At 45.5% G+C, this 27671-nt stretch overlaps 9 protein-coding genes across 9 annotated transcripts; 4 read left to right on the top strand and 5 right to left on the bottom strand.

The window, feature by feature from the left end:
• Window positions 1-332: 332 nt before the first annotated feature.
• On the top strand, window positions 333-6371 carry hir3 (putative transcriptional corepressor of histone genes (Hir3); the record flags this gene model as incomplete). The annotated part of the gene is made up of 3 exons (XM_057210500.1): window positions 333-4561; window positions 4616-4838; window positions 4890-6371. The coding sequence occupies 3 exons, from the start codon at window positions 333-335 to the stop codon at window positions 6369-6371; spliced, it is 5934 nt and encodes a 1977-aa protein (XP_057060043.1).
• A 1427-nt stretch (window positions 6372-7798) lies between these two features.
• On the bottom strand, window positions 7799-9094 carry N7495_007848 (uncharacterized protein; the record flags this gene model as incomplete). The annotated part of the gene is made up of 1 exon (XM_057210499.1): window positions 7799-9094. One exon carries the CDS (start codon window positions 9092-9094, stop codon window positions 7799-7801), a length of 1296 nt encoding a protein of 431 aa, XP_057060042.1.
• Window positions 9095-10692: 1598 nt separating this feature from the next.
• N7495_007847 (uncharacterized protein) lies at window positions 10693-11544 on the top strand (the record flags this gene model as incomplete). The annotated part of the gene is made up of 1 exon (XM_057210498.1): window positions 10693-11544. The coding sequence occupies one exon, from the start codon at window positions 10693-10695 to the stop codon at window positions 11542-11544; it is 852 nt and encodes a 283-aa protein (XP_057060041.1).
• A 443-nt stretch (window positions 11545-11987) lies between these two features.
• Window positions 11988-12509, bottom strand: N7495_007846 (uncharacterized protein; the record flags this gene model as incomplete). The annotated part of the gene is made up of 1 exon (XM_057210497.1): window positions 11988-12509. One exon carries the CDS (start codon window positions 12507-12509, stop codon window positions 11988-11990), a length of 522 nt encoding a protein of 173 aa, XP_057060040.1.
• A 712-nt stretch (window positions 12510-13221) lies between these two features.
• Window positions 13222-15460, top strand: N7495_007845 (PPN1 endopolyphosphatase family protein; the record flags this gene model as incomplete). The annotated part of the gene is made up of 4 exons (XM_057210496.1): window positions 13222-13334; window positions 13402-14576; window positions 14626-15355; window positions 15418-15460. The coding sequence occupies 4 exons, from the start codon at window positions 13222-13224 to the stop codon at window positions 15458-15460; spliced, it is 2061 nt and encodes a 686-aa protein (XP_057060039.1).
• Window positions 15461-16119: 659 nt separating this feature from the next.
• N7495_007844 (uncharacterized protein) lies at window positions 16120-17203 on the bottom strand (the record flags this gene model as incomplete). Its single annotated transcript, XM_057210495.1, has 3 exons — window positions 16120-16147; window positions 16208-16913; window positions 16975-17203. 3 exons carry the CDS (start codon window positions 17201-17203, stop codon window positions 16120-16122), a joined length of 963 nt encoding a protein of 320 aa, XP_057060038.1.
• A 4141-nt stretch (window positions 17204-21344) lies between these two features.
• N7495_007843 (uncharacterized protein) lies at window positions 21345-22371 on the top strand (the record flags this gene model as incomplete). The annotated part of the gene is made up of 3 exons (XM_057210494.1): window positions 21345-21422; window positions 21448-21711; window positions 21736-22371. Coding segments are annotated over 3 exons (978 nt in total), but the record flags the coding sequence as incomplete, so codon positions are not given.
• A 447-nt stretch (window positions 22372-22818) lies between these two features.
• On the bottom strand, window positions 22819-24660 carry N7495_007842 (putative GABA permease; the record flags this gene model as incomplete). The annotated part of the gene is made up of 5 exons (XM_057210493.1): window positions 22819-23183; window positions 23254-24096; window positions 24158-24390; window positions 24447-24507; window positions 24579-24660. The coding sequence occupies 5 exons, from the start codon at window positions 24658-24660 to the stop codon at window positions 22819-22821; spliced, it is 1584 nt and encodes a 527-aa protein (XP_057060036.1).
• Window positions 24661-26391: 1731 nt separating this feature from the next.
• On the bottom strand, window positions 26392-27430 carry N7495_007841 (RNA polymerase III-inhibiting protein MAF1; the record flags this gene model as incomplete). Its single annotated transcript, XM_057210492.1, has 2 exons — window positions 26392-27342; window positions 27425-27430. 2 exons carry the CDS (start codon window positions 27428-27430, stop codon window positions 26392-26394), a joined length of 957 nt encoding a protein of 318 aa, XP_057060035.1.
• Between the last annotated feature and the right edge of the window lie 241 nt (window positions 27431-27671).

Raw genomic sequence — 27671 nt, 5'->3', positions numbered from 1 at the left:
AGCGTAATTAAGCTAGTGTGGGTATCCGGTTCAAAAACAATCAATTGCCAAAGCGAGGGGATAAACACAAAATGAAGAAGGCGAGGACGAGTGTACATAACCTAACATCCGAAGAACTTCAGGCCATCAGGCAACAAAGAATCTCCTCTCCGCCTTTACCCAATCAGGAAGCTATCGCGCGTCTGGCCTTGACCTTACGCGTTCCGTACTCTTGATCTCCAAAAATTCACTGTTGTTCCATTATTTTCATGAGGGTGGCCTTGATGTCACATTATTAATCCTATCATCCTGGGTCTTACATTTGGAAACGCCCCCCGTGGGGAGCTCCCACCATGTCAGGCTGGGTCGCATTGAATGTTGAGCTGGACGATGGTGAAGATGAAGTTGACGACACTAAGGAGCTTCAGATTGAAGAAGCTTTGAAACTTTACACTAATGCCCTGAAGATTCACTCACAAGGCCCGAACTCTTTTTCTCATGCCGGAGAAGCTTACGATGCTCTTTTTAAGTCGGACATTTTCAAATACCCCGAATCGATCTCGGATTTCAAACAAGCCGAACCATCAAATGTCCAATCTGGAGGCGCCTCCGAAGAAAGTGTTACTGATGCGATAGTGGAATTTAATGTCAACGATTCAACGTCCAGCCTATTCCAAACACTCTACCTCTCCCACAAGAATCACGGCCGATACCTTCTCGATGTTTTGCAAGAATCCCTGAAAGATGAGCCAGAATCCACACAAAAGATACACGATGCATCAACAAGAGCGCTGGGGTCATTTGCAGACGCCCTGGAACGAGATGATACCGACCTTCACCTATGGAGACAGAGCGCGAGACTCAGCGGCGCTTTGAAAAGCTTTCGTCTGAGCCGTTTCTGTTTAGAGAGCGCTCTAGTAGACGACGAGAATCGACTGGAATCTCAATCAGCGCACATGGGTATCGAGGAAATGTTTTCGGAGGAATCCTTGCTAGCAACACTCAAGTCCCTCGGCGATGAACTCTCAGCCTCACAAGTTCCGGTCAAGAAACCTAAGAAAGCATTGGCACGATATCTCAAGCATCATGATGACCCTTTCCCGTATCTGCCCAATCTCCCAGGCGATTTACAAAACCTCAGCCCATCTCAAGGTCCTCTCGCCCTGTCTACCTCTCGCCGGGAAATTTATCCGTCATCGCCAACATGGGAATCCGTCGGGAAAGCAATTGTTCAGGCATTTGATGAAGAAGAGCATGCCAGTTATGCTGCAGCTCCAAGCCGATCAATTCGAGTCATTCTTCCGCACAGGGACTCCGAAATGTCCGAGACCGCATCCTTGAAAGAAACGGATGTCGCAGATACTGCTCCTGACGATAATGTTGTGGTTCAAGCTGAAAACCAAGATGTCGAAATTCTGGCTGACAGTTCACCACAAGACGTGGAGCTCGAGAACGATGCTACGGGCAGTCCCAAGGCTGCTCCTGAGTCAGTGGAGGAACAGAACGCGGAAAAAGCGCCCACGGAATCTCCTCAAATAAATTCCGCTCAACCGAACGAGAGCCACCCAGCAGATAACGACATCACTCACCAAGAGGATGAACCGAAGTCGCCTACTGAAGTTCGTAAAAGATCATCAGCATCGGCGGCGAACGAAGAACAGCCAGAAAACGGGCGAATGAAAAGTAGACGGACTCGAGCTCGAGAATCCAACGCTGATGGACTAGTGGTACCAGAGGAAATTGCATTTGATCAAGAAAAGTATTACGGTAATTGTCTCGAAGTCTACGTACATGCTGATGAGTGGATGTTCAATACTCTCGGTTCTCTGCTTTCAAGAGTGAGCATTGAAGCACCAGGTTCTATAGAGAGTCTAAGAGAAAAATTGACCACTGGAATGGACTCAAGCGACACCCCAAAGGATTCTGAGACCAGACTATTCCAGGATCTTCGTGGCCTGGTCAGAACTTGGAACGATGGGAAATCTCGGGCCATGGTACAAAAAGATGACGTTTCTGCATTGAAAGATATTCGAGGAACCAGCAAGTCTGGACTAGCTGTGTTCCTGGAGCACTCAAGGAAGACAGCCCGAAAGCCACTTTCTCACAAAGAATTGCCATCTGGTGAGGAGATGTATCATTTCACGAACACTGTCAATGATGGCTGGCTCCATCCTCATGACACTTCATACGAGTGGATTAAGTGTCTTCTGATGCCACAATTCGGCGAAATTGTCTTGGACTGGCCAGTCATGAAGTCAGCATACGAATCATTCCTATGGCCTGGACAACTCAAGGAAACAGTTGTGAGTCTGTTAGTTCGTGAAGATGAATTCATTTTCGCCAAACTGTGTGGATCAGTGGAAAATCTCGAGCGTCGCATGCTCAGCTCGAGTACCCCCTTCGAGTACCACGCCACAGACTTTTACGACCTGGAAATGATACAATCTATCTTCGAACTTCATCTGGACGTTTTTGCCATGGTTGAAACCCTTGGTAGCGATGCTAGCCAAAATGAAAGAATTCCACAAAGAGATCGTCTTGGCAGATGGAGCATGCTCGCTCGATCGTCTCTCAATCACTTTTTTGACTTTTGCCCATCCGAAGAGTGTCAACAGAACATGTCTCTTCGCCACTTGTGGGCAACGGTATTCCAAATGAACCTTGTTGGCGAGACAGAGCGTGAGCATGTCTTGCTTTGTCTCCAGGATCTGAAGCACGTCATTCAAACAATGGGCGGTCCTGTTACTTGTCTTGTGAACAACTCAGTCATGTCTGAACTATCGACAGCAGCCATCGATCAGGAAGTACTCAAGCTCAAGTGTATGGATTTCTTTGCCAAAGTCTTCAGCTCTGAGGACGAAAAACCCGTGTCGCTTATCGAAGCCATCGAGCCGATTCTCGAGCCCTCGTCAATCGAGTATGTGGAGGATTCAAACATGCAAAACGCTCCTTCACACTCCAGCGAAATGGCATCTTTTCTTGATCGCGGGGATGCCACCCTGCGACTATTCCTATGGCGGAGGCTCTACGAAGCATACCAGGCTATTGACTACCCCCCGAAGGTGGTCTGCTGCTATTTGCGAAGTATTGAGACTGTCATGTCAGAGCTTGAAGATGCGAAACACATCGAAGAGTCAAGTGAACACCGCCAGGTCACTTTGTTAGGTTGGCTCAAATCACTCGATGTTATCATGGCAAAGGCCATTCCCCTTGTGCTACAGCAGGGAGAAAAGGCATATGAGTGCGTGGATATGGACCACCTCCAAGCTTCTATATCTGCGATAGCTCGACTCGTTCGGCTTCTCCATAGTTTCATCCTGTACGAGGATTCAGTACGCGTGGGTCAGACATCCGAACGTGACCTCCGTGCAAATCACGCAAAGTCACTCGGAAACTTCAAGGAGAGGATGCGAGAGCTATATGTCAGTTGCTGGATTATGCTGTATACATTGCTATTGGAAGCAATATCTCAGAACAAGGATAAGTTCAACGAGCCACTGAATGATCGCATCCATGTTCTTCGATCCGTCCATCATGCGTTGGGAGTTCGGTCCATGTGCAAGTACTCGAACAAGCGGTTCTTGAAGCTCGTCAAATCTGAATTGTCTGACCTTGAGACAAAAGGAGATTACGAGACGGACGTTTGCCAGGTGCTTTTCGACCTCTATGGGATCAAATTCTCTTCTAATGACTGGATCTCCGATCATGGATGCCCCCCTGAGAATTTGGATCAGCCCACAGCCATCACAATGATCGACTTCGTAATCAAACAGGCCCGTAAAATGAATATGAAAGATCTATCGAAGTCTGAGTTGAAAACAACAATTGAAAAGATGCAGCAGGCAATTGGCGCCGCAAAGCTTTCCTCCGCGTCACCCCAGCTGTCTTTCAACCGCCGTCTTTTCTTAGCATACATCAAATCTCCGATCAATTCCTCCAATTTGCTCCGTGCTTTTCAGGGGGCGGCAGCAGAGCTTCCAATGGTACCTGTACCCGGCGAAAAGGCTAAAATCGCTTCCAAGGGCTGGTTTTTCCTTCTTGGCCATGCCACTCTCACAAAGTTTCGTTCGCAAAAACGCACCAGTCCTGGGTCAACCTCAGAGCTTGACGATGCGATCAGTTTCTTTAGACAGGATATCGACCATGGAACCGGAAGATGGGAAACTTGGTACCGGCTTGCGCAGGTATACGACGCTAAAGTGGATGAAGACATCACATGGACTGCAGACAAGATCAACAACAATCGTCCAGAACTGGCAACATTGCAGCGATTTGCCATACACTGTTATGCAATGGCTGTTTCAACCGCAGTTCGAACTATCGCACCAACAGCCGAAAACCGGGAGGTACTATCAGACTTGTACACTGACTTCGGAATTCGCCTCTACTGCTCCTCTCGAGAACCTCTCTCCATGGGTGCTTTCAGCCTAGAAGACTTTATCCGACACTTCAGCCACGGAGATAGTCAGGCAATGTACAAAGCACAGCCTTTCAAGGAGATGCCCCTTTACTCAGTATGGGGCTTGGCCAGTCGTCTTCTCAGAAAAGCGATCGCTATTGGAAACAAGCGAAAGAAGTGGATGTAAGTGATTAAGAGAAGCATTTCAATTGCCATAATTAACTGGCTGATGATTAGGACACATTACTTTCTCGGCAAATGTCTATGGAAGATGCTAAATTGCGAGGATTCTTTGCGCACATCTTCAAAGAATGTTGAAACGCACGATGTGCTAGATGCTCTTCGCGATGCTATCTTGGCCCTTCCTCAGCGCAGAGACTCGCGATCTGAGCCAATATTCGAACCTCATTTCAAGCTTTTGACCGTGGTGCAGAAACTTGTGGCTCAAGGCAAGATGACGGTAAGTAGAGCAATTCCCTTCACCAAAAATATTGTGCTAACATACTATCAGCCCATCGACGCAAGCAAAGCCCTCCTTGCAACTCCATGGGCACGTAAAGTGGATTCACCCAAGGATAGCGAAGGATGGACGCCATATATCCTGGAAGTCATCAAGAAGTTCAAGAGCGCTGACAAATCAAACTGGCATCACCGCATGAGTGCAAAAGCCGCACATATCATCTACGATGATGAGAAGAATGCCACGACGGCCGCTGCTGCTAAGCATGAAATGTCACAAATTTTTACTAAGACACTGACTATTCAAGTTTGGAGGCCCGAGTTTGAGCGACCTGGTAGACATTTCGTTTACACCACACGTTATGTTTATTTCTTTGCGAGTCTTCTCGACCAGCTCGATGATCGTGCCAGCTTGGATCAATTATTGCGCCGTGTGAAAAAGAAGCCGGGTGATTTCCTCGACCACATCAAACTGTGGGGCGATCTCTGCCTGGTATTTGCAAAGGTGACTCGTAGAGCTGGCAATATCCAGGAGGGCCACGAAGAGAGCGTGTTCAAGCCTATGAGCTGGGACGAGTTTAGCTCGAACACAGCCCGACTGGAAGGTTTGGCCCAGCTTGCACCGGAAAGCCTCCCAATTCTGGAATTGCTCCGTGATTCCGTGGAGATGAGGAAATGCAACAACAACCTCATGAAGGTTACAATGTTCGAAGATCTCATTGCGGACCTTTACGCTCGTGTTTACGAATTGAACATGCCCTTGATCATTGAACAAACTAACGAGGAAAATAAAGAGAAGATGAAGGTCGATCATCTGCTCATGGCAGGCGATGTCACTACGGAACCTTCTACTCCAGCGACTCCTGTACCAGCGTCAGACACTCCAGCTCCCCGCGGTCGTACCAAGGGTATTGCTCGCCGAGACGTTCAAAAGAGAGCTGACAACATTGTCAACCTCAAACTTCCTCGAACGGCCGTTGGTAAGTCTTCTGCAGCCGCAGAGACTGAAAATTCCGCTTCAGATCGGCGTGATTCTACCTCGGCTGCAGCATTGGGGCAACCTTCTGCTCCCAATGAGACAAACAATTCAATTTCCACTGCAGATGGAAGCAATGGGCATTCTAAAATCAGCGTGGTTATTGAGATGGACAGTGACGATGGAGATGAGAAACCACTCACAACTTCACCACTGCAAAATCTTTCCAAGAACGAATCAGCCGTGGAAACTGAGGATGATGATGTTGGCAGTGGAGAAGAAGCTGCTGACGAAGGTGACGGAGAAGACGAGGAAGGCGCAAACTATTATGAAGCTGAAGGGGATGGCGAAGACCCCAATGCCACCGAGATTGAGAATGAGGATTACGACATGCCAGATGTCGATGATGGTGCAACTATTGATGAAACCGTTATTGACGAAACTATTATCGATGAAACTATTATCGATGAAACCATCATTGACGAAACTGACAACGATGAGGAAAAAGCTCAAGATCAGCTTGTTGGTAACGACTCGGGTTTCTCTACGACGAGTTAAGATACCGAAAGACCCGACATGGATGCCACAGTAGCTTTATGTTTGACATTTCATATTGATGGGTAGTTTTGATGACTATCTTTTTATAGGCGCTCTAAGGTCATTCCACGGTGTATTTGCTGCTTTATCGGATACCATTAATGTATTTCTAGGGCCAGAAGGCCAGATATGTGTCTTGTTTTACCTCTTTTAACAGAATCTGTATTTGATAAGAAAGACAGTACCTTTCCGGATTTAGTACCTTGTCATTTGTTGCGCTGATAAACTTATTCACTCCAGGGCTATGCATAACCATGCCACGACACTTCTGCTTAAAGCAGTAACCAACCTTGGAGGCCTATCTATTAGTCAGAGACCGAGTCCATTAGCATTATGGAGGAAATGAGCGATAAAGGTTCTGTAATCATATCGGATGCTCATCTTTAAGGTAAAATATGCAATTCAAGCGTGAGCCTGAATCATATACAAAAATTCCGGCCAAGTGATCAACAATTTTGCCGTCATCCTTATATATGTCTTCAGCGTCTAATCAGAGACTCAAGTAGATCCGCGTGAGTGCTTGTCTGATGCAATATAGAGAGAGAGGATACGGTGATCCGCAAGGCAATATTCAGGATCGGTCTTTATATTGCGTTCGATAAGCATACTCCATCCAACTTCAATAATAACCCAGTCGTCAAGCTGCAAAGGTGATGTTTTCGGGGCTTGTGTATGCCCCCAGTAATAGTTTCGTTATTGAGAGGTCGATTCAGATTATTTTCACCGATTTTTAGCTGAACTCAAGTTATCGTGTATCGTACGAAACGCATCATGTTAAATTTCAGCATCACTCTCCCTTCGTGGCCTTCTTCCATGCAGCCTTCTTCTTTGACCGTTAGTCGACGCAATTTCGAACTATAGTGCCATTCCTCGCTTTTTTCTTTTCTTTTCTTTTCTTGGTTTGTGGCGACTCCCTTTAGCAATATTGTCATCTCTTGCAGTAACTTGCACCAAATATTCAGCTTTTGTTCATGTTCCGGCCGCTTAGTTTCCAATCAGCTAAAGTAAAATCTCATCATTTCTTCTTCCCGCCTTAAGACTCTCTCATGTTTTTTCAATCGTGAGTAGGAATAGAGCAAGGGGAAAGCAAGGCTTCAGGGCTGTCCCTAAGTCCTAACATTCATGCCCGGGTAGATGGTACATTGCTCTAGGAAAGTGAGGTCACTCAAACATACCTAGGCAAGGACATGGATGAATACTGACACCTGGGCACCTCACTAGGTATGTGCTCTGTATAATTCCGGGAATAGGCTAGCTGCTAGCATGAGATTTTGTGGGGATTGGCCCAGTTTGCTGGCACTAATAGATATAGCACAAAAGATATGAGAGGAGTTTTCCTAGGCCTGAGTATCTTCGACTTCTTCACCACTTCGCGACTAAAAGCTAATCTAACTTACTGGGCGGCGGTGCGGGCAGTCCCGGTAGACATGATCGCCCTCGCAAGCGAAACACTTGCCTTCACGCAAAAAAATATGTTTTTGCTCCGAAGTTAAAATGGGTATCGGGGTTCCATCACGGAGTGTCGTTTGCGTACCAGAAGTTCTATCATTAGAAACCGGCTTCTGGTCCTTCATGATAGTCTGTTTAACTGCTGGAGCCAATACCTTCTTCGTCTCTTTAGTATTGGCCATAGTATTGAACTGAAGAGTAATGTCACTCGGTATTTCCTGACATTTTTCAACGAATATGTCGAACGGAGTCGACAACGAAGTGAATGCTTCCAGCATCAAGGTTTGCATTTGTCGAGGTAACTTACTGTAAATATCTCGCTTTCTGTTGATTTCAGGTCGCTTCGTTTCATCGGACAGTCGAAGGAAGGTGGCCAAGAAGACTTGAAAGTTATCTCCATAGTTCATGAACAATTCTTTGTAATGAACTTGGGCTTGAGTCCGTCGGTTCGCGAAAATAATAGAAAGATGCTTGAGGATGTCATCTGCGTCTTGGTAAGGACAAATAGCGCCCTCGCAAAGGCGAGGGTCAATATGCCGCTTTGCAAATCCTTCACATCGGCTAGAGACGTAGATCAATCGATGAATTGCAGTGGGGTAATACCCACTGTCAGCGGCAAGCTTTCGTCGGATCTCGGATTTCCAGGTATTGAATTCGACATTGTTTCCATCGGAAAGAATGGCAGGATGGGAAGAAGCTCCTTCTGCTTGTTTAAGCATTCGGGCGACATAATCTACGATCGTGTTGCGGGCCTGGTCTCGCTCAGAGGTGACCTGGGCATTTTCTTTGAAGAGGGAGTCGCGCTCTCCCGTAATCACAGCTAGACTGGCTTTGGTTGCCGCCAAATCATCTACGAGATCTTTGTGGTTTCTCTCACCTCGGTCCGTACCTGCTTCGTAAGCCATTGCTTCTTTAGCTGCCGCTTGAAGTCGTATAATTTCCTGGGCTAGCTGGTCTCTCTCGGCTTTAGTCTCCTCCCACAGAGCCTCGATTTTGGCCAGTTCTCCAGTAAGTTTGTAAGAGGAGCTCTGTAGTGACTCGTACTTTCGACAGAACCTTTCCCAAACTTGCTCAGGTTTTTCGCGAATTAGGCGGTATAGTTTCTCACGATTGTGGCGGATTCCCTTTATCGCGGGATCGTCCGTAAGAGAACAGATGGGCATTGAATCTCGGCGGTCATCAGATTTGAAGAATTCCTTTGCTTCAGGGTTCAAAGGAGTGGCTGGGCGAAACATTTTGTAGGTTTTTTTTTGGAAATCCAATCTGCCTCCAAAGAACGGATCTTTTAGAGAGGCTCCCGCTGTGTGATACCGCTGTGGGATAAGTAGGGAGTGAGGAGAATATACTGTCAAGGCAATAATGGTGTGAAGGTGATAATAACGTCAAGGTGAGAATAGCTTGAAGAGAGGGAACAAGAGAAGAATACCGTCAAGCGAAGGATGGTCGTATAGCTGAGACTCAACCAATCAGAGGATAAGAGACATTATAGTGTAACTCAACCAATCAGAGGATAAGAGACATTATAGTGTAACTCAACTAGGCTAGGCGGTGCCTGACTTATGGTATATTTCTGGTTATGTAATATTCGGAACTAAAACAAAACTTCAAGGCTGCCAAGTCCCTATCTTACCTCTCAGGAAGCGGGGTTGCTCAGACATCAATACTGTATTATTTGGGGACTGGGCTAAGCACTAGCATTGGGCTTCGGGAATCAGGCTACCAGGCTATCGAAAACACGCATCATTCATAGTACAACCGAGGAGGGTTTAATTTATGATCTAGAATTTTCCTCTTAAAAGAAGCTATTTCTAGAATCCAATGCAGGTGGCATCTGACATATGAGGTTCTAACACTTCACGTATTTAAATAGTGTTGGGTACATTTAGCGTAACAATACCTGTATTAGTACTAGCCCTAATACTAATTATTAAGAAGCATCTTTATATGGATACATTCTTACACAGTAATATTATTCTTGTACTTTCACTCTCACTTTTACTTCTACTTTTACATTTATTTTTTTACCTTTACCTTTACTCTCAAACTTGGACTCTTACTTGCGCATGTTTAGCAATAAACGGTGTGTGTACAGGGCTTGGAAGCCTTGATAATACTCGAGCTAGGGAATAAGCACATATTTATCAGCTGATTGTTTATCAGTTCCCTGTTTTGGTAACCCGTGTATTCTCAATAAGTCCGTACTTTTTCGTACTTTCTCACATATTGACCTCTGTAGATACAAAATACAATACGGGTTCAGACCCTGACTAAGGGGGTTGACCCTGTTAGGACCCACTGGACCCTCAAAAACAGAACTCTATGATCGTACTTTTCTTCTCCTTATTAGTCTTGACCCTGCAGGAATCCCTAATTCCCTCCCTTTCCGACCCACCGGATTATCTTATGTGGAATGGGAATGCTCGGAAAAAAAGGAAATAAAATAATCGAGTTGTTTATGTTGTACCCCTTGGCCTGTGTCCTTCCATTCCCCGAGAGATCCGTTTCTTTCACATTGGCGTTTCTGTTCTTGGTATTTTCTTTTTCTGTCTAACTTTCGTCTAATCCTTCCTACTTTCTCCATTTGAACCTCTCTTTCCCGGTTCTTTTCAGACTCCACTTGGGTGGACGGACCCATTTTCAAGGTAGCCTTCGCCATCGGGTTTAAGACCCAGTTTTCCTGTCAATTTCCATTTGACCCTTGTTTCTCTCTCCGACATCTATCCGACATCACTCCCGAGCATGAAGTCACTGCTTTGACCTGTTCCTCTTCATTTTCACACATCTGAGGGCCTTCGCGGTCACTCTTGTGGACTTCACCCTTCGGTCTTTATCCATGGCATTTCCAGGGTTTTCTTTGATCCGATCATGGATTCTGTTAGTGTTGGCTTGCCAGTCTAGCGCCCAGTTCTGCTCCTTCTGGAATGGTGCCTGCATCGACCCTCTTGCCCAAACTGCCGTCAAATTCAACTTCAGTCCTCTCTTCATCAATCCAATCACCCTCTATTATGGCTTTGACGCGAGCCTATCCGGTAAAGGCAACGGCCCCATGACCAAGACCGCTTTCTGGCTTCGGTATCAGAATTCAAATATTGATCCTTCCGTTGTGGACATGAACAGGACATCTGAAATCGCCCTACGTGTTGGGAATTTAACTGGTATCCCTTCAGGGTCAAATAATGCGTGTGATGGAATATGGGGCCGACAGTGCACCAATGGGATTAAGATGGCCCTAAAGACTGGCATCTTCCATCTCGCCAGATCGGGTGAATATTACAGCAAACCGCTGGAAACGGTTCTATCACAATTGATGATGGTTCAGCCTGAGTTGTTGTGTGGCGCGCCTATTTTCGATGTTGCCAGCATCCCTGTCCAAGGTATGTCTTTCGACGTGTCATACTGTTTCAACCGACGCTTATCTAACTCCCTAACAGATTTCGCTTTTGAGAGTAAAACTGATCAGGATGTCTCTGTGTATCCCTCGGGGTCTTTAGGCCATCCATGGCAGGTGTGGTATCTGGACGATATGACGCCACAGCAACAGGCTTCACAAGTCGCCGTGGGAATCATCAGTCGTGCTCCTTCCTACGGCAGTCCGCTGCCTCGAACCCCTGACGACATTCAAATCGAGCTTGTCTGTATGCAAGCGCCACAAGCACCGCCAAGTGGATCAATGGGAAACGACTAACTGATACTGCATTAGACCATCCTACGGATAGTCTATGAACTTCTTTATCACTCGACCAGCCCAGCCACGTCACTTCGGACATGCCACTCGTTTATCCTACTGCGACATACACGACTGTAATTAGGCCTCGCTCACTTGGTGAAGCTTGAGCGGGTGCGATAAAATGTGCGGAGATGGCTCTTGACCTGACTGGTCAACTCAACCAAGCATTGAACATGCCAAGTCTCGCGCTACCCTCATTGAACCATAACTCTCAAAACAGGGATTATTCAACGGCCATGGGAAATTTCCGATCGGAACAAACGCCCTTCTGATTAAATTCATGTCTAGTGGATTATTAAACAAGATGATTGCCATTATTAATCCAAAAATCATGGCAACCCAATATCATGTCTCGCTCTTCACCGACTCTAAATCCGAACTCATTATTACCTCTGGCCTGCTCACAGAGTAGGGGCGTTGGGGTCAGAGGGCTTCAGGTCACCAGGGCCACGGAAGTCCTCCAGGATATCAGCCTGCTCACTCAGCATGTGGCGATCGGTCTGACTCTCTCCAACCCTGGCCAATCCACGCCAGCGCTCCAGATCTTCATGGTTGCGCTTGTCGCCATGGGCATCTTCAGCCTGAGTCCAGTGGCCTTTGGAGAATCCCAGCAGGGTGGTAATCTTCTTATTCGGTATATCGTACACCAGAGAACAGATGGTGCCGGTCTCCTCCAGCCAATTGCACTGCCACAACTCTCCAGGACGAATGCATTGGTAGTCCGCAGTCTGGTAGTTTATGCGACCTGCCATGGGCCCGCCGTGGATGGCATAGTTGATGCGGTTATCGCTCTCGAACCACATCTCATAGCGCCACTTCTCCGGGTTGCCCTCTGCGTCTTGTGCAGCATAGTCGTAAATCAAGTGCCGATCGCGAATGTCGGCATCGAAGGTGGTTGCTTCCAGCGAGGGATAAACGGTCATTTTGGTATTGCGGATGAACTCGGAATGGATTAAGGGGCGGCTGTTGGGAATTGATTTTAGGGAGTACTGGGCTGAGATCCGGGCTATATAGTATTCCTGTTGGTGCCACATATTAGATGTCAGAAATCCAGGAGTCGGGATCTCGGCAACCATTGACATCATGCCATTTTGCTTTATCATGTAAACCAGGCTGTATTAAACTTGGCTGTGTTATGTTGTGAACGATCTACTCTTGGTCTCAGGAGCCATAGCTTCAATGACATCATGATCCGGCCCCATAACGCCGAACAGGATTCCGAACAGGATTCCGAACAGGATTCCGAACGTAGAAATTGTAGGGCTGCTTCAAGCCTCGATCTTGGAAGGCGTAGATACAGGATCGGGATCTCAACACGGAGACGTCCAGGTCGTACAGTACCTAGATTACCTGGATATCAGAATAACTCCTCATCAGAAAGTACCTATAATCAGCCCCATTTATGATTGTCTAGACTCTAGAGTTATAATGCTCGTAGCTAAAATGGATGTGAATTAATATTATCTTTTCCTTTTCGATCACCATTTTGCTCCATAATAGACGCATCTTCCCCACGTGACCTCGCCAAAGTTGGACCATCAACGCTTACTCTGACCAATGAGGCTTCCTTGTACAGCCTTCCTAGTCCACAGGCATATCCTGTTTATAGCCTAGAATTCGGGAACGACGGAAAGGATGCAAGTCGTTCTTGGAGTTGGGCTGCTAGTGAATGCCACGGTGGTTTCGAATGTGCTTCCAGGGGCTTCGTCGTATATCGCCGCAGCGGGGTTTCCAACTTCAGCCTTTGAGTATGTTTTACACCCGATCCTTGCTCTGGGGACTGAGTCCACATGAGTAGTATTGATTTCCCATCAGATCTTACTATGAAGCCCCAGCCTTACCAACCAGGGAGCCTCAGCCCATAATTCATGATCCAGTGCTGAATATCACTTTTCCCTATGAGCTGACCAATCCCGATGTCATTCACGAGGGCAAAGATGCAGTTTACTTCCCTGATCCCCGGGAAAACCTGCATCCTGACCAGCAAGTTGCATTGATCGATGAAATCGTGGCTAATGTCACTGCCATTATCAACTCGATCACGCCAGACGACGATCCATGTTCAAAGTGCAAGCAGGCTTTGGCTGCGGCCAAGCCCGCAGCGCTGTTGACGCCGACTAGGGTCCCTGACGCTATGGTCAGCATGTGTAAGTCGTTTGAATTCAAACCTGGTGAAGGCTGCGAAGAAAAGTTCGCAGAAAAGACGTTTGGCGCTATCTGGACTCAAGTGCTTGCGCTGGCTGATGTCGAAGGCTCTGATGGTCAATATATCTGCCATTCAATTTTAAAGGAATTTTGTCCTCAACCTGAGACTCTTCCGCTTGATACGACTGGCCTATTTCCAAAGCCCAAGCCTGAGAATACTATGGTTCCAAAGGCAAGTGGCGAGCGCGTGAAGGTTCTCCACATGTCTGATTTCCACTTGGATGCTCGATTTATGGTCAATTCCGAGGCGAACTGTACGGCTGGAATGTGCTGTCGCAGAGACAGCCATAATGAACTCTCAGATGACGTTCTTATTCCCGCCTCTGCGTATGGCGCCTTCAAGTGCGATACGCCGTATGATCTAGCTCTTGCGGCATTGCAGGCTGTAGGACCTCTCACTGGCACTGGTAAGGGTGATTCCGAGGAGTCCCTGGCATTTACTATGTACACTGGTGACTTAGGGTCGCATGATCCTGAAAAACAAGATTCTAGGGCATATCTCGAATACATCGAGACAAGTGTCTTCGGAATGTTCAAGCAGTATCTCACCGGCCCTGTATTTGCCGCTTTGGGAAACCATGACTCAAGTCCGTCTAATATTGCCTCCCCATACAGTCTCCCAGGACGTTTGGGAGAGCAGTCTAGTTGGAACTATAAGCATGTGGCTGATCTCTGGAAACATGAGGGGTGGATTAGCCATGAGACAAGTGAAGAGGCAGCGACACACTATGGTGGTTACTCCATAAAAACCCACTATGGATTAAGGATTATCGTATTCAATACTGGTTTGTATTATCTCCAATATAACACAATTACCGGGCTAACATCTTCTAGACTTCTGGTATAAAGGCAACATCCTCAACTTTATCAACACGAAAAACCCCGACAACTCGGGAATTTTTTCATGGATGGTTAACGAGTTACAAAAGGCCGAGGATGCAGGCGAGCGCGTCTGGATAATAGGCCACGTACTCAGCGGCTGGGACGGTGCGAACCCACTGCCAAATCCCACAGACCTCTTCTACCAAATAGTGGAACGCTACTCGCCGCATGTAATAGCCAACATATTCTGGGGTCACAACCACGAAGACCAATTCACAATATACTACTCCAACAATGGCACGCTACAGACCTCAGAAACCGCCCTCTCGACAGGCTGGGTCGGGCCAAGCGTGACGCCCCTAACGAACGTGAATAGCGGCTTCCGTTTATATGAAGTCGACACAGGCGACTTCAACGTCTATGAGGCATACACTTTTTACAGTAATGTATCCGAATACACGCATCTATCCGACTCTGGCCCAACGTTCCAATTCGAATATTCTACCCGCGACACGTACGGCCCTGCTGCAGGGTGGGACGAAGATGCGCCGCTGAACGCAACCTTCTGGCATCGTGTTACTGAGGCTATGGAGGAGGACTTGGACTTGGTTTCTCTTCATAATACCTACCAGGGAAAGATGAGCGTTCACAGTCCTAACTGTACTACGCGTGTGTGTCAGCAGGCGAAGATTTGCTATATGCGTAGTGGCAGTTCGGCTCTTGGTTCGCTGTGTCCGCAAGGGTAAGTTTATTTTCAAGGCTATTTCGGTACTTCTATCGGTTGCTAATATTTAATCTTATTAGTTATGGCTCTGTACAAAGTCCGTTTAAGCCAGCGATATCGTGAGTTTTGTGTGATTACCTGCATACATACATACATGGAATGTTGTTAGATGACGTTTTGTTTTCCTGCATGGCATTTGTACATTGATTTGCACTATAGACTTCCTTGGATGCCGTCTGGAACCTTGAACCGTCGGTTTTCGAGAATTCCTAGAGAAACATATTATTACGTACATATGCTTTTTCTTCCAGGATTTGTGTTCAGCTACCTAGGTAGCCATTATAATTACATTTCAAAGTCTGAAACCTCAAGCTGGTTAAACCAATTTATCCACAACGCCTTGGAAATCAACTCAACTGAATTTGGAAATTTTTCCTCAAATAAGATACAACAGGGCCATAGGCGCAGAAAATGCAGTTTTTGGCAACATTAGACGAAAAAGTTAATTATACCGAATTCCGATTTTTTTTTTTTTCATAATTATAATGGTATTTTGATTCATAATAAGGTAAATACATGTTAAAACGCAGCACCGAAGTCTCAGAACCCTGATGCTTCCCAAATTAGAACTATCGGTTGTTGGAATGAAACCACCTGGACACCTGGGCAGCATATTGGAGATCAAGGCATTTCCAAGACCTCTCAGCATATATCCAAGTACTATCGGAAACATGCTTATTCAAGATTGTTTTGTACTAGATCCATGTCGACTTTGATCTGTTTTAGCAAACAGTGATGTAAAGACCAAGACTAGCAGCAGGTTGTAGATTAGCAGGTACTCAGAGACCTCGAGGTATGAAACAGACTTACGGAGATGGGTTATAATCCTCAAAGAACTCAAGGCTAGTGGTACCAGCATTCTTTAATTCAAATGCAACGGCTTCACCGGCGGGACAAGAGAAAGTCGAGACAATGTAAGAATTACCGGGTGAAATGGTAATATCACCCAGATCCTCTGTTACGGATGGAGCATTGCTGAAGGTAGTAGAGCTTGAAGCAGCAGAGGACAACTTCGCAACGTCGATCTTGCCATCACCACTAAAGGTATAGTCCGAAGTTTCGAGGTCGGCTTTGTTGGGGAACAGGAAGACCAAGCTGCAGGTCTTCCCAGAGTCGGACTGGGGGATATCAAAGTTGAAGATACTTGAGATGCTGGAAGTCACTTTACCATTGTATTGAGTGCCATAGGCCTTGTCTGGGGAGTTTGAGTCGACAGGGACGATGAGATGAGGGAACTCGTAGCTTCCCGACTTCAGTGTTGTACCGCAGTCTTTGCTAGCTGGAGGTACTGGCGGCGGGGCAGGAGCGTGACAGGAGTCAGCTGTGAGTGTGATGTCTTTGCAGTTTGAGAGCGCGGAACTGTCATAAGTGGTATAAATGTTCAAACCACCGTTCTGGCCAGTCTCGCAGGCAATGAACTTAGAGCTATCGTTGTACTCTAGTTCACCGGACGAGCTCACAGAGAATCCAGAAGTGGGAGTAGCACCTACATCACACTGGAGCTGTGTAGTTGGTGCTGAATTGTAATGAGTTAGACTAGTGATTCATGGAGTTGGTAGGCACCTTGTAGTACTCACGGGTCAGGATGCAACCGCGGCCATTGCTATCGGTGATAGAGTTACCCGAAATACAGTATTCGGCAGGAGAGAGACTGTTATCACCAATGCGGTTCTGACCGTCACCTAGCTGGCCGACAGAGCCGGACGCACCACCAGAGGCAGTCAGATGGAAGCAGCAGCTATCCCCGCGGGTAACGAGGGCATTGACTCCAGCAGCAGAGGCCATGACAACAGCAAGTCCTTTCATATTGACAAGTAATTGGATATCTCTTTAACGACGGATAGACAAGAAAGGGGATATTTGAAGAGCTGAGATGAGTGATTGATTGAAAGAATAGGATGCATTAGCTCCATGGGATACATGCCGCGTACTTATAGCCTGGTCAAGACACTGAAAGTGAGTATCTAGTAGACTGATCTACCCATTACTACCCTGATTATGGGCAATTCCAAGAGTCGTGACTTGAAAATAGAAAAACCGGATTGGAGATCTAAGCAGACAAGTACCATGGGCTTGAGAGGAGTTGGACATAGCGCTTTGACACAAAGAGGAGAGCATAGAGCATAGAGCATGAAATGGGGCACTGAACCAGTCAGGTATCAATGAAGGAGATATAGACGTCATGGTCAACCAAGGCTTATTCTTCTAATTGCGGAGAAAGTAGACCTGGAGAACTAGCTTACTCCACATGGCAGATGCACGAAACAAGTTTTATGAGATGACACCTTGATAGTAAGCATAATGTATAACGCCTTACCAGAAGAGGTTTGATCAGAGTACATCTGAAGTGGCAACATCTTTTTTTACCACTCACGGCTCTGTAGCTCTGACAAGAAGGAAGTCAAGCAAGCTCTCCACTTATACCCCGATTTGGATAGATGGAAACATAGACGACCATGGTTTCATTGTGATAATTCTTGGTTTTTTATTTATTTTTGAATCAGCTTCTAGTGATTGGTCAAGACAGTATACGGACTCGAACTAGAGAAGCCAAGGGTAAATATCGGGGTGGCTCTCAGACTGGGTATTGTATGTCAGCAACTCCCAAGGTTCCAAACTTGGACAGGACCCTGCATTGGACCCTGCATTAGATTCTGCATTAGATCCTGCATGATGTACTAAATTGATGATCTTCGCGGTAAGCTCGATGATATCGTGCGGTCTCGATTATAATAAGCGTTTGAGAACGGGTATGGAAAGGAAATTCAAACTTATAGAGACTACATTATTCAAGATAAAATGAAATAAAGGAATCTCTGAAATTGAAGATTTTCGACTTAGAAGTTACATGACGTTCTGTTAGTCAAGAATTCCAAGATTTGCATTTTGTCCATTGCGCATTGACGATGTGGAACCAGCATAACAATGCACCAAATGTAGGCGAAAATGAACTAGCATTACCTCGGAACTTGTGGATGCAATCTTGGAAGCGAGCAGTTCCGGCCAACAGTAGGCGTTCTATTTTTGTCATTTGGTAAGAACCATGGGTAACGTCCGGGACCATTATCAATTATAAAGCCCGTAACCAAATGTTCGTATTAACCTGGACAAAGCTAGTAGAGCACACAAATACATATATCACTCATATTAAAATACGTCATGACCTTTTCCACAAGAAGTAGTTCCTGAAACTTGTCATTTCATATACGCTCACATGATTTGTTCTCACCTCGGAAGCTTCTTTACCGAGTCGGCCCTTGGCTCATTTAAGACAGTCTTGATAAGATTTCTTATTTCTTTCCATGATATCATCAAGGCTATGTACAGTATGCCATGGGAGATAGCATTAATACGAGGTACAACAGTAGGATCTTCTTTCGGTCCGAGAAGCTCAAATAGTTGTTTAATGAAATATTCGATGTTCCGGGCAACTGTGCCACTAGTAGATAATATTAAGAATCTTCTAAAGACTCTAAGAATCGTGATTAAAGTTTTGCTAAGATCAGTCGGTCAGTTATCAGCCCCAGGTAAATCTAAAGAAGTCAAGAGACAGATAGGAGGGGAAAAAAGCATAATACAACGCTCATTTTAATTTCTCATTCCATTCCTCTTCTCCTTCCTTGAATCAACCCGAATAACTATTCGGTCAGGTCTGGTATTACCCGAAATAGAATGGAGAATAGTCATGAAATATCATCAAACTCTTTCAAAGGAGAAGATAGAGATATATAGCAACTCCATAGTCATCGTAGAACCAGAATCGAAGACTCCAAAAGAACTTTTAGAAAGAGGTTTGCAGTACCTATGCTAACAATTTTAGAAGCTAGAGTCGAGAGCCACTACCGAACAACAACATTGATATCAAACATCTTCCAGAAACATCTTCAACGATCATTTCATTTGACGATCACTTTCAGATTCACGTCCACTTACACTCTTACTAATTTCACTTTTTAATTTCTATCTACCTCTAGGTATACTTTATAGGGTTTGATTTTCTCACATCCGTTCCTACTCTTCCACCCACTCTCCATCAAGCAAGCTATAACGGACTGAAGACCCGTAGACAATCTCGGTACATGTCTCCCACCACTCGTTCTTAAGTGACCTTGGGACCTAGGTTACATCGAGTGACACTGTGAACATCAACCACATTGTCACAAAGTTGCCCAATAAGCTAAGTTATTTGAGCTAATTGCCTGCACGCCGACAAGGAATTAAGGATAAAGAATTATGAAACGCAACATCAGATAAGATTGATATCATCCATTGCATGAAATACGACACGGATACCCGTAAGAAGATCCCCAAGCATTTACTACCAAGGTTAGGAGGATTTTCACTACCTTGTGCACTGTGTTGATGCAGCCGACATCTTCAACTCCTCTTAAGAAGAAAAAAATTATCCTGGACATGCGGTCGTCAGATACTGGCAACGCTTTGAAGAAGACCCGGATCACAATTTCGAAGGATTTCTTGAGTGGTGTGTGAATATAGTAGGTGCGATAGAAACTAGGGCTAAAGGCCATTTTCGATAACAGGCCTGATAATTTGATTAATTATATATAATTATTCTCGAGTCACTATTTTTTACTAATATGCTAATTATCATTATCGACTTTCTATACCAATAACACTTCCAAGGTTCTTAGAGGAGTATAAATCAGTGTCTTGTGCTAGATTGGTGCTCCGCGACTGACTCGTATATATCGGAAGAGCTGTGTCGAAAGGAGAACAAATCTAACATTACCAGCTTCTCGCCACAAACTCATCCTTTTGTTTTTTAATTAAAAACGGAATCTTGAATCCTGTGGGAAATTCTTACTTTATGTGTAATATGTCTGATGGATTTTGCAATGTACTATAACCTTCTTAATAGGTGCCAGCTGGATAGACCCGATGAGACAGTAATAGGGGCTAAGAGACGGGAACATTGAATATAAAAAATGGCTCATACTCCAGGGAGTGGAACCGCCTAATAAGGGATTGCAGACTATGATTGGTGCTTGAAGAAGCTTAAATTCTTTAAATTCTTCTTTCGTAATGAAGATACGGATTATCGATAACATGGAGTAGTAGATAATCGGAGAATACCTTATAGAGAAGACTTGGCCATGTCAGGACTCAGTACGCAGCATGTTAAGCAATAAGCTGCAACACAGCCACTAATAGCTTTAAACATTGGAACCATCGATGTCCCTAGTATTCGACACAATCAATGACATATCCCGGCCGTGCACAGCATAGCACAGCCCCATAGCGAACCGAGCGGTGATAGGCGCATCTAGAGGGAACGGTCAATCGAGCGAATGACGGTTGCCTAGTTCCTGTGTGATGAGTTTTCCAGGATAATGGAGCAAGAGTATGTATGAGGGATTTTCCAGATGAAATCTAGCCTCGATCTGGTACAGAGAAGGAGAACCCCCCTTTTTTGAATGTGCGGGAAGTTGGATGAAATTTCAGTTGAGTGGTAAGAATAAATGCCGCATAACTCAATCCCGTAGCCGTTGAAAATTTCCCAAAAAAATGTAGAATTCTCCCACAGTGACCAACCGAGGTCTATTCATTAATTTTAGGCTTATATGTACAAAAAATACTGACCTAATCTCTTGGATTCATATTGTAACCAACCAAATTCCCTTGGGTTATCCTTGTGAACGCCCCGACGCTTATAGGTTCATTGGCTTCGATATTTTAGCCACAGACATCAGATATTGAAAAGTACAACAGAAATCCCCATAGTTGGAAGCTCCACCGTCGATCATGTGGCTATGAAATTGGGGGTCGTGGATCAGCATCTCCTAACTGGTATTCCTGCCATGTGTCATGTTAATCCGGTCATACCTTGAAATTTGATATGATTATTCCGAAAACGATTACAAAGAGAAAGCTATAAAGTCCGTTGCTGACCACTGACCGCTTCTCCCTTCATTCTATTTTACTCAAGGTATGCTTATCGACGGTCATAAGTGGGCTTGCGAAGCCTGCATACGCGGCCACCGAGTCTCTAGCTGCAAGCACCATGGTGCGTGAATTATGATCCTTATTAGAAAAATTCCTTTCACACGGATACCGAGTTAACACAGCCAGATCGACCGTTGATTCGCATTAAGCGCAAGGGGCGCCCCTTTGCAACTTGTTCTATATGTTGCTCGACGCCATGTTCGTCGCCAATGGAGCATGCGCGAATCAAGCGCGATGCAGAGATCAAGACTCCAAATTCAAAAGTAACGCAAATACACAAAAGCAAGCCTTTCTCGCTTCCGGAAAGGCTGGTCGCCAATCAAGGAAGAGATTCTGTGCGGACAGCCGGAGTTCGCTAATTTTTAGTGTTCTAGAAAGCAACGCATGGTAGACTCTTCCAGCGCCATAAGCCAGCCGATTACCTCCCTATTGCACCTCGGCCATTGGAGAGGGATGATTCGCGTCGCTTGTCCTCGACGTCGGCGTCGGCTTCAGGGCCCACATCATCTTCCCATACCCCTGCCCAGGAAGGCCTTTCTTCTCGACGCGAATCTGCGAACGAGATAGAGTGGTCTGGCTCAGAGGGGTCTGGTACTGGGTTGAGTCGTGTGCTGTCCTATGCAGAAGGTCTCAATGTTTCTATTTCTATCACCTGTGCTGAGTCTGATCATTCACCGGCATGCTCTGCTCCAGATCTCACTCTGGATCCTTTCGTTTCTGGTACTATATTTGATCCGACGTACTCCATGATGCCTTCTTTATCTGTCTCGGAGGCGCGTGTATCTCAGACAGGACCTTTGATTAGCCCACTCGAAGTGAATCAGTTTGATTTTCCTCTTGATCCTGCGCTGACGCTTGATGGAGACTTGGGCTATTTGGAGGATATAGACGTGAATATCACAGGGAGTTTGTCGGAGGAGATATTTCAGGTAGAGGATTGGTCACGGTACATGTGGTCACCAGAAACTGGCTTTGAGCATTTAGATACAGTCTATTCCTCGGCTCAATAACGTTTATTTTCGGAAATAAGACTTACGACTGATGAAGACGACAAGTTCCTAATAGATGATGGCGAAGCTTTCACCCTTGCCAAGTCACTCTTTCTGGGGCATCTATTTATGTATACTGAGATTTTCACCCCAAGCAGTGAAGTATTGAAATCTAGGAAGAGTTGAAAGAGAAAGCAGCCCAATTACTCGCCTGGCGGCTTTTTGTTGATGATTTGTCGAGAGTGCGCCAGAACAAAAAGGAGATATTTATCGCAATTCATGATATCGCCCCTGGTAAGCTTAGGTAGCATTATTTTGTTCGTTGTTGAACCGAATACTAATGCGATATCATAATAATTGTGTCTGTTGCAAAGGTGGCCCATTGGCAATAATGATTATTTAAAATTAAATAGATAATGTTCGATATCTCTTAGTAAGAACGCAGCATTTGTAAAAAATGAGAAAGCGCTACTTCTTCGTTTCAGATCCTTCAGTTTCAGACTGTATGACTTCCTGACCTGTGCTCTGTCCATCCAGGAAACTAACAGCACTGGGACCTGTGAAATCCTTTCGGCCAGTCGTGAACCAAGTTATTGTGCTGATAAGGGCAATCACACCAATGGCAGCACTAGTGTAGTTCATCGACTCGTGGTTGACAGGAGCAGTAGAAGGGAAATTGAAGGTTATGGCTGCGAAAAGAAGGAATAATAATCCCACAGTGTTAAGAGCGACTGACACGGGAGTTGACAAAGCGTATGGTCCTTCCATCTTTACCACGTGTCCAGAGAAATATCCAACTAGTCGGCTGAAGAGAGCCATTGCGTAAGAAAGATCTATGTCGCGAATCATTGTTAGTACAAATACTCTGTAATTGCAAAATGGGTGGCCAAAAAAATGACTTACAAAACCCTTCAGCTGAGATGGAGATAACAGTCTCAAATCCAGTTGTCGTTCCAAACTCAATCGCACCAAGAGCTAGCTGCACTAATAGTGCCAGTAGAACAGCGTTAACGGGGACCTGGCTCTTACCGTCGACCTTGCTGAGTAGCTTCGAGAAAGGCAGCCCATTGTCTCGAGCAAAGGCAAAAATGGAGCGAGATCCTTCAGCTAGGAGATTGTTTCCTGAAACGAGGACAATCACGGTGATCATGGTAGTTAAGATGCAAGTAGCCGCCTTACTGCCAGTGGAATTATAGAGGATCTGAATAACAGGGACTCCAGTACTCGTGTTGGCGACGGATGTGATGTCTCCAATGCAGAAGCACAAGACAATAAGAAAAATGAAACCAGTGACGCCACCCAGAACGACTGCAAGAATGATAGCCTTCGGGGCGTCTTTAGATGGCGCCTTCATCTCCTCTGTCATATGTGAGGGCGCATCATAGCAGCACATTCCGAAGCAGGCTTGTAAGATACCGATGATTGCAGCCATTCCAGTACCCCAGCCAGTGGTATTTTGGAAGTCTTTGAAAACAAAGGAAGCAGACTGCTTGTGATCATTTGTCGCAAGGAGCACGATGATAATGACAAAAAAGGAGACAAAATTCCAGACAAGAATGCCTTTTGCAATTTTATGTAGTAAATGAGACGCCCAGAGGTTAACTACGGTCGAGACAAAAGCCACGAGGTAGGCTACCAGGACTGTCTGCCATCGGGCAATTTCGTAATCTGGAAATACGAGGTTTGCCATTCCGGTGACAAAGTTGGACGCGATCGAGTTATTAGTTGCTCCCATTGCCAGAAGCCCTGTCTCAAAGTTAGCATCTACGCAGCATATGAGGAGAAGACCCAGGATATTCAGTCATACCAGTGAGCATAAACCACCCAGCCACATAAGATAATCCACGAGCATACTTTGGAGGTGTAAGAGCAGCAACCCATGAGTATTGACCACCTGCGACTGGCCATTGAGAACACATCTCGGCCATTGATGCTGCAACTGCTAGAGTTATAATAGAGACTGCTAGGAAGCTCCATATCATCACTGGTGCGCCGCCAGAGGTAATTCCGACAACTAAGACGCCGCTAAGAGCTGTCCATCTATAATTGAGTTAGACAGTTGCTTTTTGATATGGTATCATAACTGAAATGCTCACGATGTCACAATACTGAAACTGAAACCTATCATGCTAAACAAGCCGAAGGAGCGTTTAAGCTCTACAAGAAATGATATATTAGTAAATGACTCTGCAGCTTGATAGAACTGGTCTCGAAGTGCGTCATCTTACCTTGCTCATAACCCAGATCCTCCAATCGAACATCTTCACCAGTAGTGTCTTTGAACACCTGAGAGCCTTTATCGCCATCCATGGTAAAGGGTAATCTTGGTATGTTGATTCTTGAATTTAATCAATAATTTAGAACCAGCGGACAATGTCTTAAAAGAGCAAGCGGAATTGGACTATATCATCTCAATCGGCATTCCTGATGAAGAAGGTTTCTGCGACAGCGGTGGAACCCATAACCTTATAATTTTTTCGTAGCCTGCGTACTTCTAGAGCGGTTCATGCTGATAATGAAATCAGTATGTCTCATTCGTGGGCGGACTGCTATCAATGTGTGGGGAGATATGCCATGATAGTGAATAATGATAATCCTAAAACACTCTAGTGGCTCCTGGTGTTTCCCTTTTGGCCTTAGCGGAATAGGATATATTGATTACAGCTTTATTCTTGCTTCCGATCGGCGATAATGAATCTTGTTCTCAATTGGATTCATACTATTAATTAGAATTGTCGGATGATTCGCCCTCGTTTATTCAAAAGAGATAGAGCTTAGCCTGTTTCAGGCCGAATATTTGAAAACATACTACGACACCTGTGGTTAGTGCTTTATGTATATAGTAAAAATCACATAGCTAACTAATTCTTAGGGTTTCACCTAGTGTATAGTCTTATCTATCACCTCGGGCCTCGTCAATACGCTAAAATCCCGTCTTGTTAATTAGGGCAAGCTCTTAGGTACTTACATTCTCACAAGCTGATATCATCTTCACTGTCCGAGTTTCACTTGAACTTTTTGATTAATTACCCGTTTCTAAGCAACCTAGATATCTACTTTTGCATCTAGTAAGGAATCAAAGTTGTACCACCATTCTAATCTCCTGCGATGAATTGCTTCACGAACAGGTTCGGCATTGCATGTCCACTGCCACGGTGTCTATGGCCTTGGCTGATGATAGGGGTGTGCATTCTGTGCCTATTGAGGCCATTCAAGCATCTACGCCTAAGCCCGCGTATTTGTCTTGACCTTGACCCAGCAAACTCCTTGCAATCCCGGGTTATTAGAAGTGCAGTCAGTCTCTCTCCAACGACATTGTGATCCAATTCCCCTTTTTTGGACCTCAAAGTCTTGTTTTAGTTTCAACTTTTAGCAATTCAGTATACCTTCCTATAAGATTCTTCCGATTACAGTTTCCTTCCGAATCTTGGAAGTTTAGAGAACTCTGGATGTTATGCAGGCTTTTACTGCATTGGTCGACTCGATTCCAAACTGAGAGGCACTTCTATAAACCCTTGAAACTTATGAAAGCTACAAACTAGGCCCTAGAGGCTTCCGAGTAACAACAGCATGCAGCGAATACATATTCCAAAAGCTATTGATGAGAGAAAAAATAGTATGATATTTCAATTATCAACATGCATCAGAATAGAACAATAGGTGCAAAAAAAGTCCCACTTCCTCCATATATCGTAGGTCCTTCTCGCTATGTTCGAAAACATAGTGAGGTAGTCCAAATATGAAAAACTTCGTCCATCTGCACAAATGTTAGCTGTCTGTCAAAGTGATTGAAAGATATAACCTACCCTTCCAACATCAAGATCAAAATATATAGGTACAAGGATTATATCAAAATCACCGCTGGTCCATGTAACTCCCCTTGTGGATAGTGAAAAATAATTTGCAGTTGAATGCGCCACGGGTCCATGGAATCCCAGCCAAAACGCCTCCAGCTAAGAGGCAAGTAACACAAGAAACATCAGGAATCAAAGACACAAAGACACAGTAAAGACTATAAAAGACGGGCATGAGCGAGAGGCTCTAGACTTCCATGGAGTCTGCAATCTCCTCACTCATTGCTCGCACTTTCTCAGGGGTTTGCTGATCCTCGTCGCTGATCATGATCTCGTCGTCATCTACAACATGACGAGACTTCTTGGATTTGGCATCCATCTCATCACCATTCTCAAAGATCTCTCCCCGAGGTGAGAACCACCGGCTGCGCTTACCATCAGAGTCTGGTGTCAGGAAAGCATCGTCCATAGTAAATTGCTCGGTGGGCGTGTAGACTCCATCGTCTGGAGGGAGATGGAGGGGAACTGCACGTAGGTAGAGGTATGTGACGCGTTTGCGCTGCGGGTTGAAGAAAAAGTAGTGAAGGCTCCAGAGAGCTCCTTGGTCAGCCTCGAATGAATCCCCATCGGGCGCGTAAGAGTAGCAGACGCAGTCCTTCAGCGTCATGTGCGTATCGACTAATCTCCACATGCGCGGTCCACAAAGTGGACTATCGGTGTATGAACCGGACAGGGTTGCGGGAGATGAAGGTGAGAACGCGAAGGCATCGCAGGGCTTGAGATTTGACAAGGTTGAATTGAATTGCTCCATAATACGATTCAGATGGCGCTCATGACGGAAGTCTGCCGGTCGCAGCAAGTTTGAGAATTCGTAATCGGTATGGCTTGCGTTCAGAGTCGCAATCAGATAGGCAAACGTGCGGCGACTGGAGACCTCGCTCATAGGGCCAAATGGACTCGATCGGGAGAGGTTCAGGGCCGCGGCGGCGGCAGAGGCATTTGGTGGAGACAAAGAGGCAGAGAGGCGGAGGTTTGATTCATATTGGGCTTCGAGCGATTCTTCAATGTGTTGATGGAGTTTCCGATCTGCGCGGGCGGCCTTGATTGTGTACAGTTCACATGAACCAATAATATGGCAATCGGATGTATCAAAAGTCAAGGAGCTTGTAACATCTTCGTAATCGGGGAGTGGAAGGAACTATAATACATATTGCATGCGATGTTGAGAAGACCGATTGAGACGTGGTCCTGGTGACCAGGGGGGAGGCGCGTGGATATACCTTCATCTTGGCTTATTTGAAGTGGACTTCTCAAAGTTTAGAAAAACAAATTTAATTATATAGTCTGCGACTGTTGTGTCCACACAAATTGGAGTCGCGGGGTCAGATGGTGAGTGGTGAGTGGTGATAGAATGACGAGAGCGGTCGCGTCGGAGCCGGGGATAGTTAGCCCGATAACGGATGACGCAACCAGTATCAACAAGACTAACAAAGAATCAAAGAATCGAACTATCGGATTTCAAGACCA

The sequence above is a fragment of the Penicillium taxi genome (genome assembly GCF_028828555.1).
Source record: "Penicillium taxi strain IBT 34144 chromosome Unknown utg000005l_segment0_segment0, whole genome shotgun sequence".
Taxonomy (NCBI): domain Eukaryota; kingdom Fungi; phylum Ascomycota; class Eurotiomycetes; order Eurotiales; family Aspergillaceae; genus Penicillium; species Penicillium taxi.
This window is presented reverse-complemented; position numbering and strand designations above follow the sequence as displayed.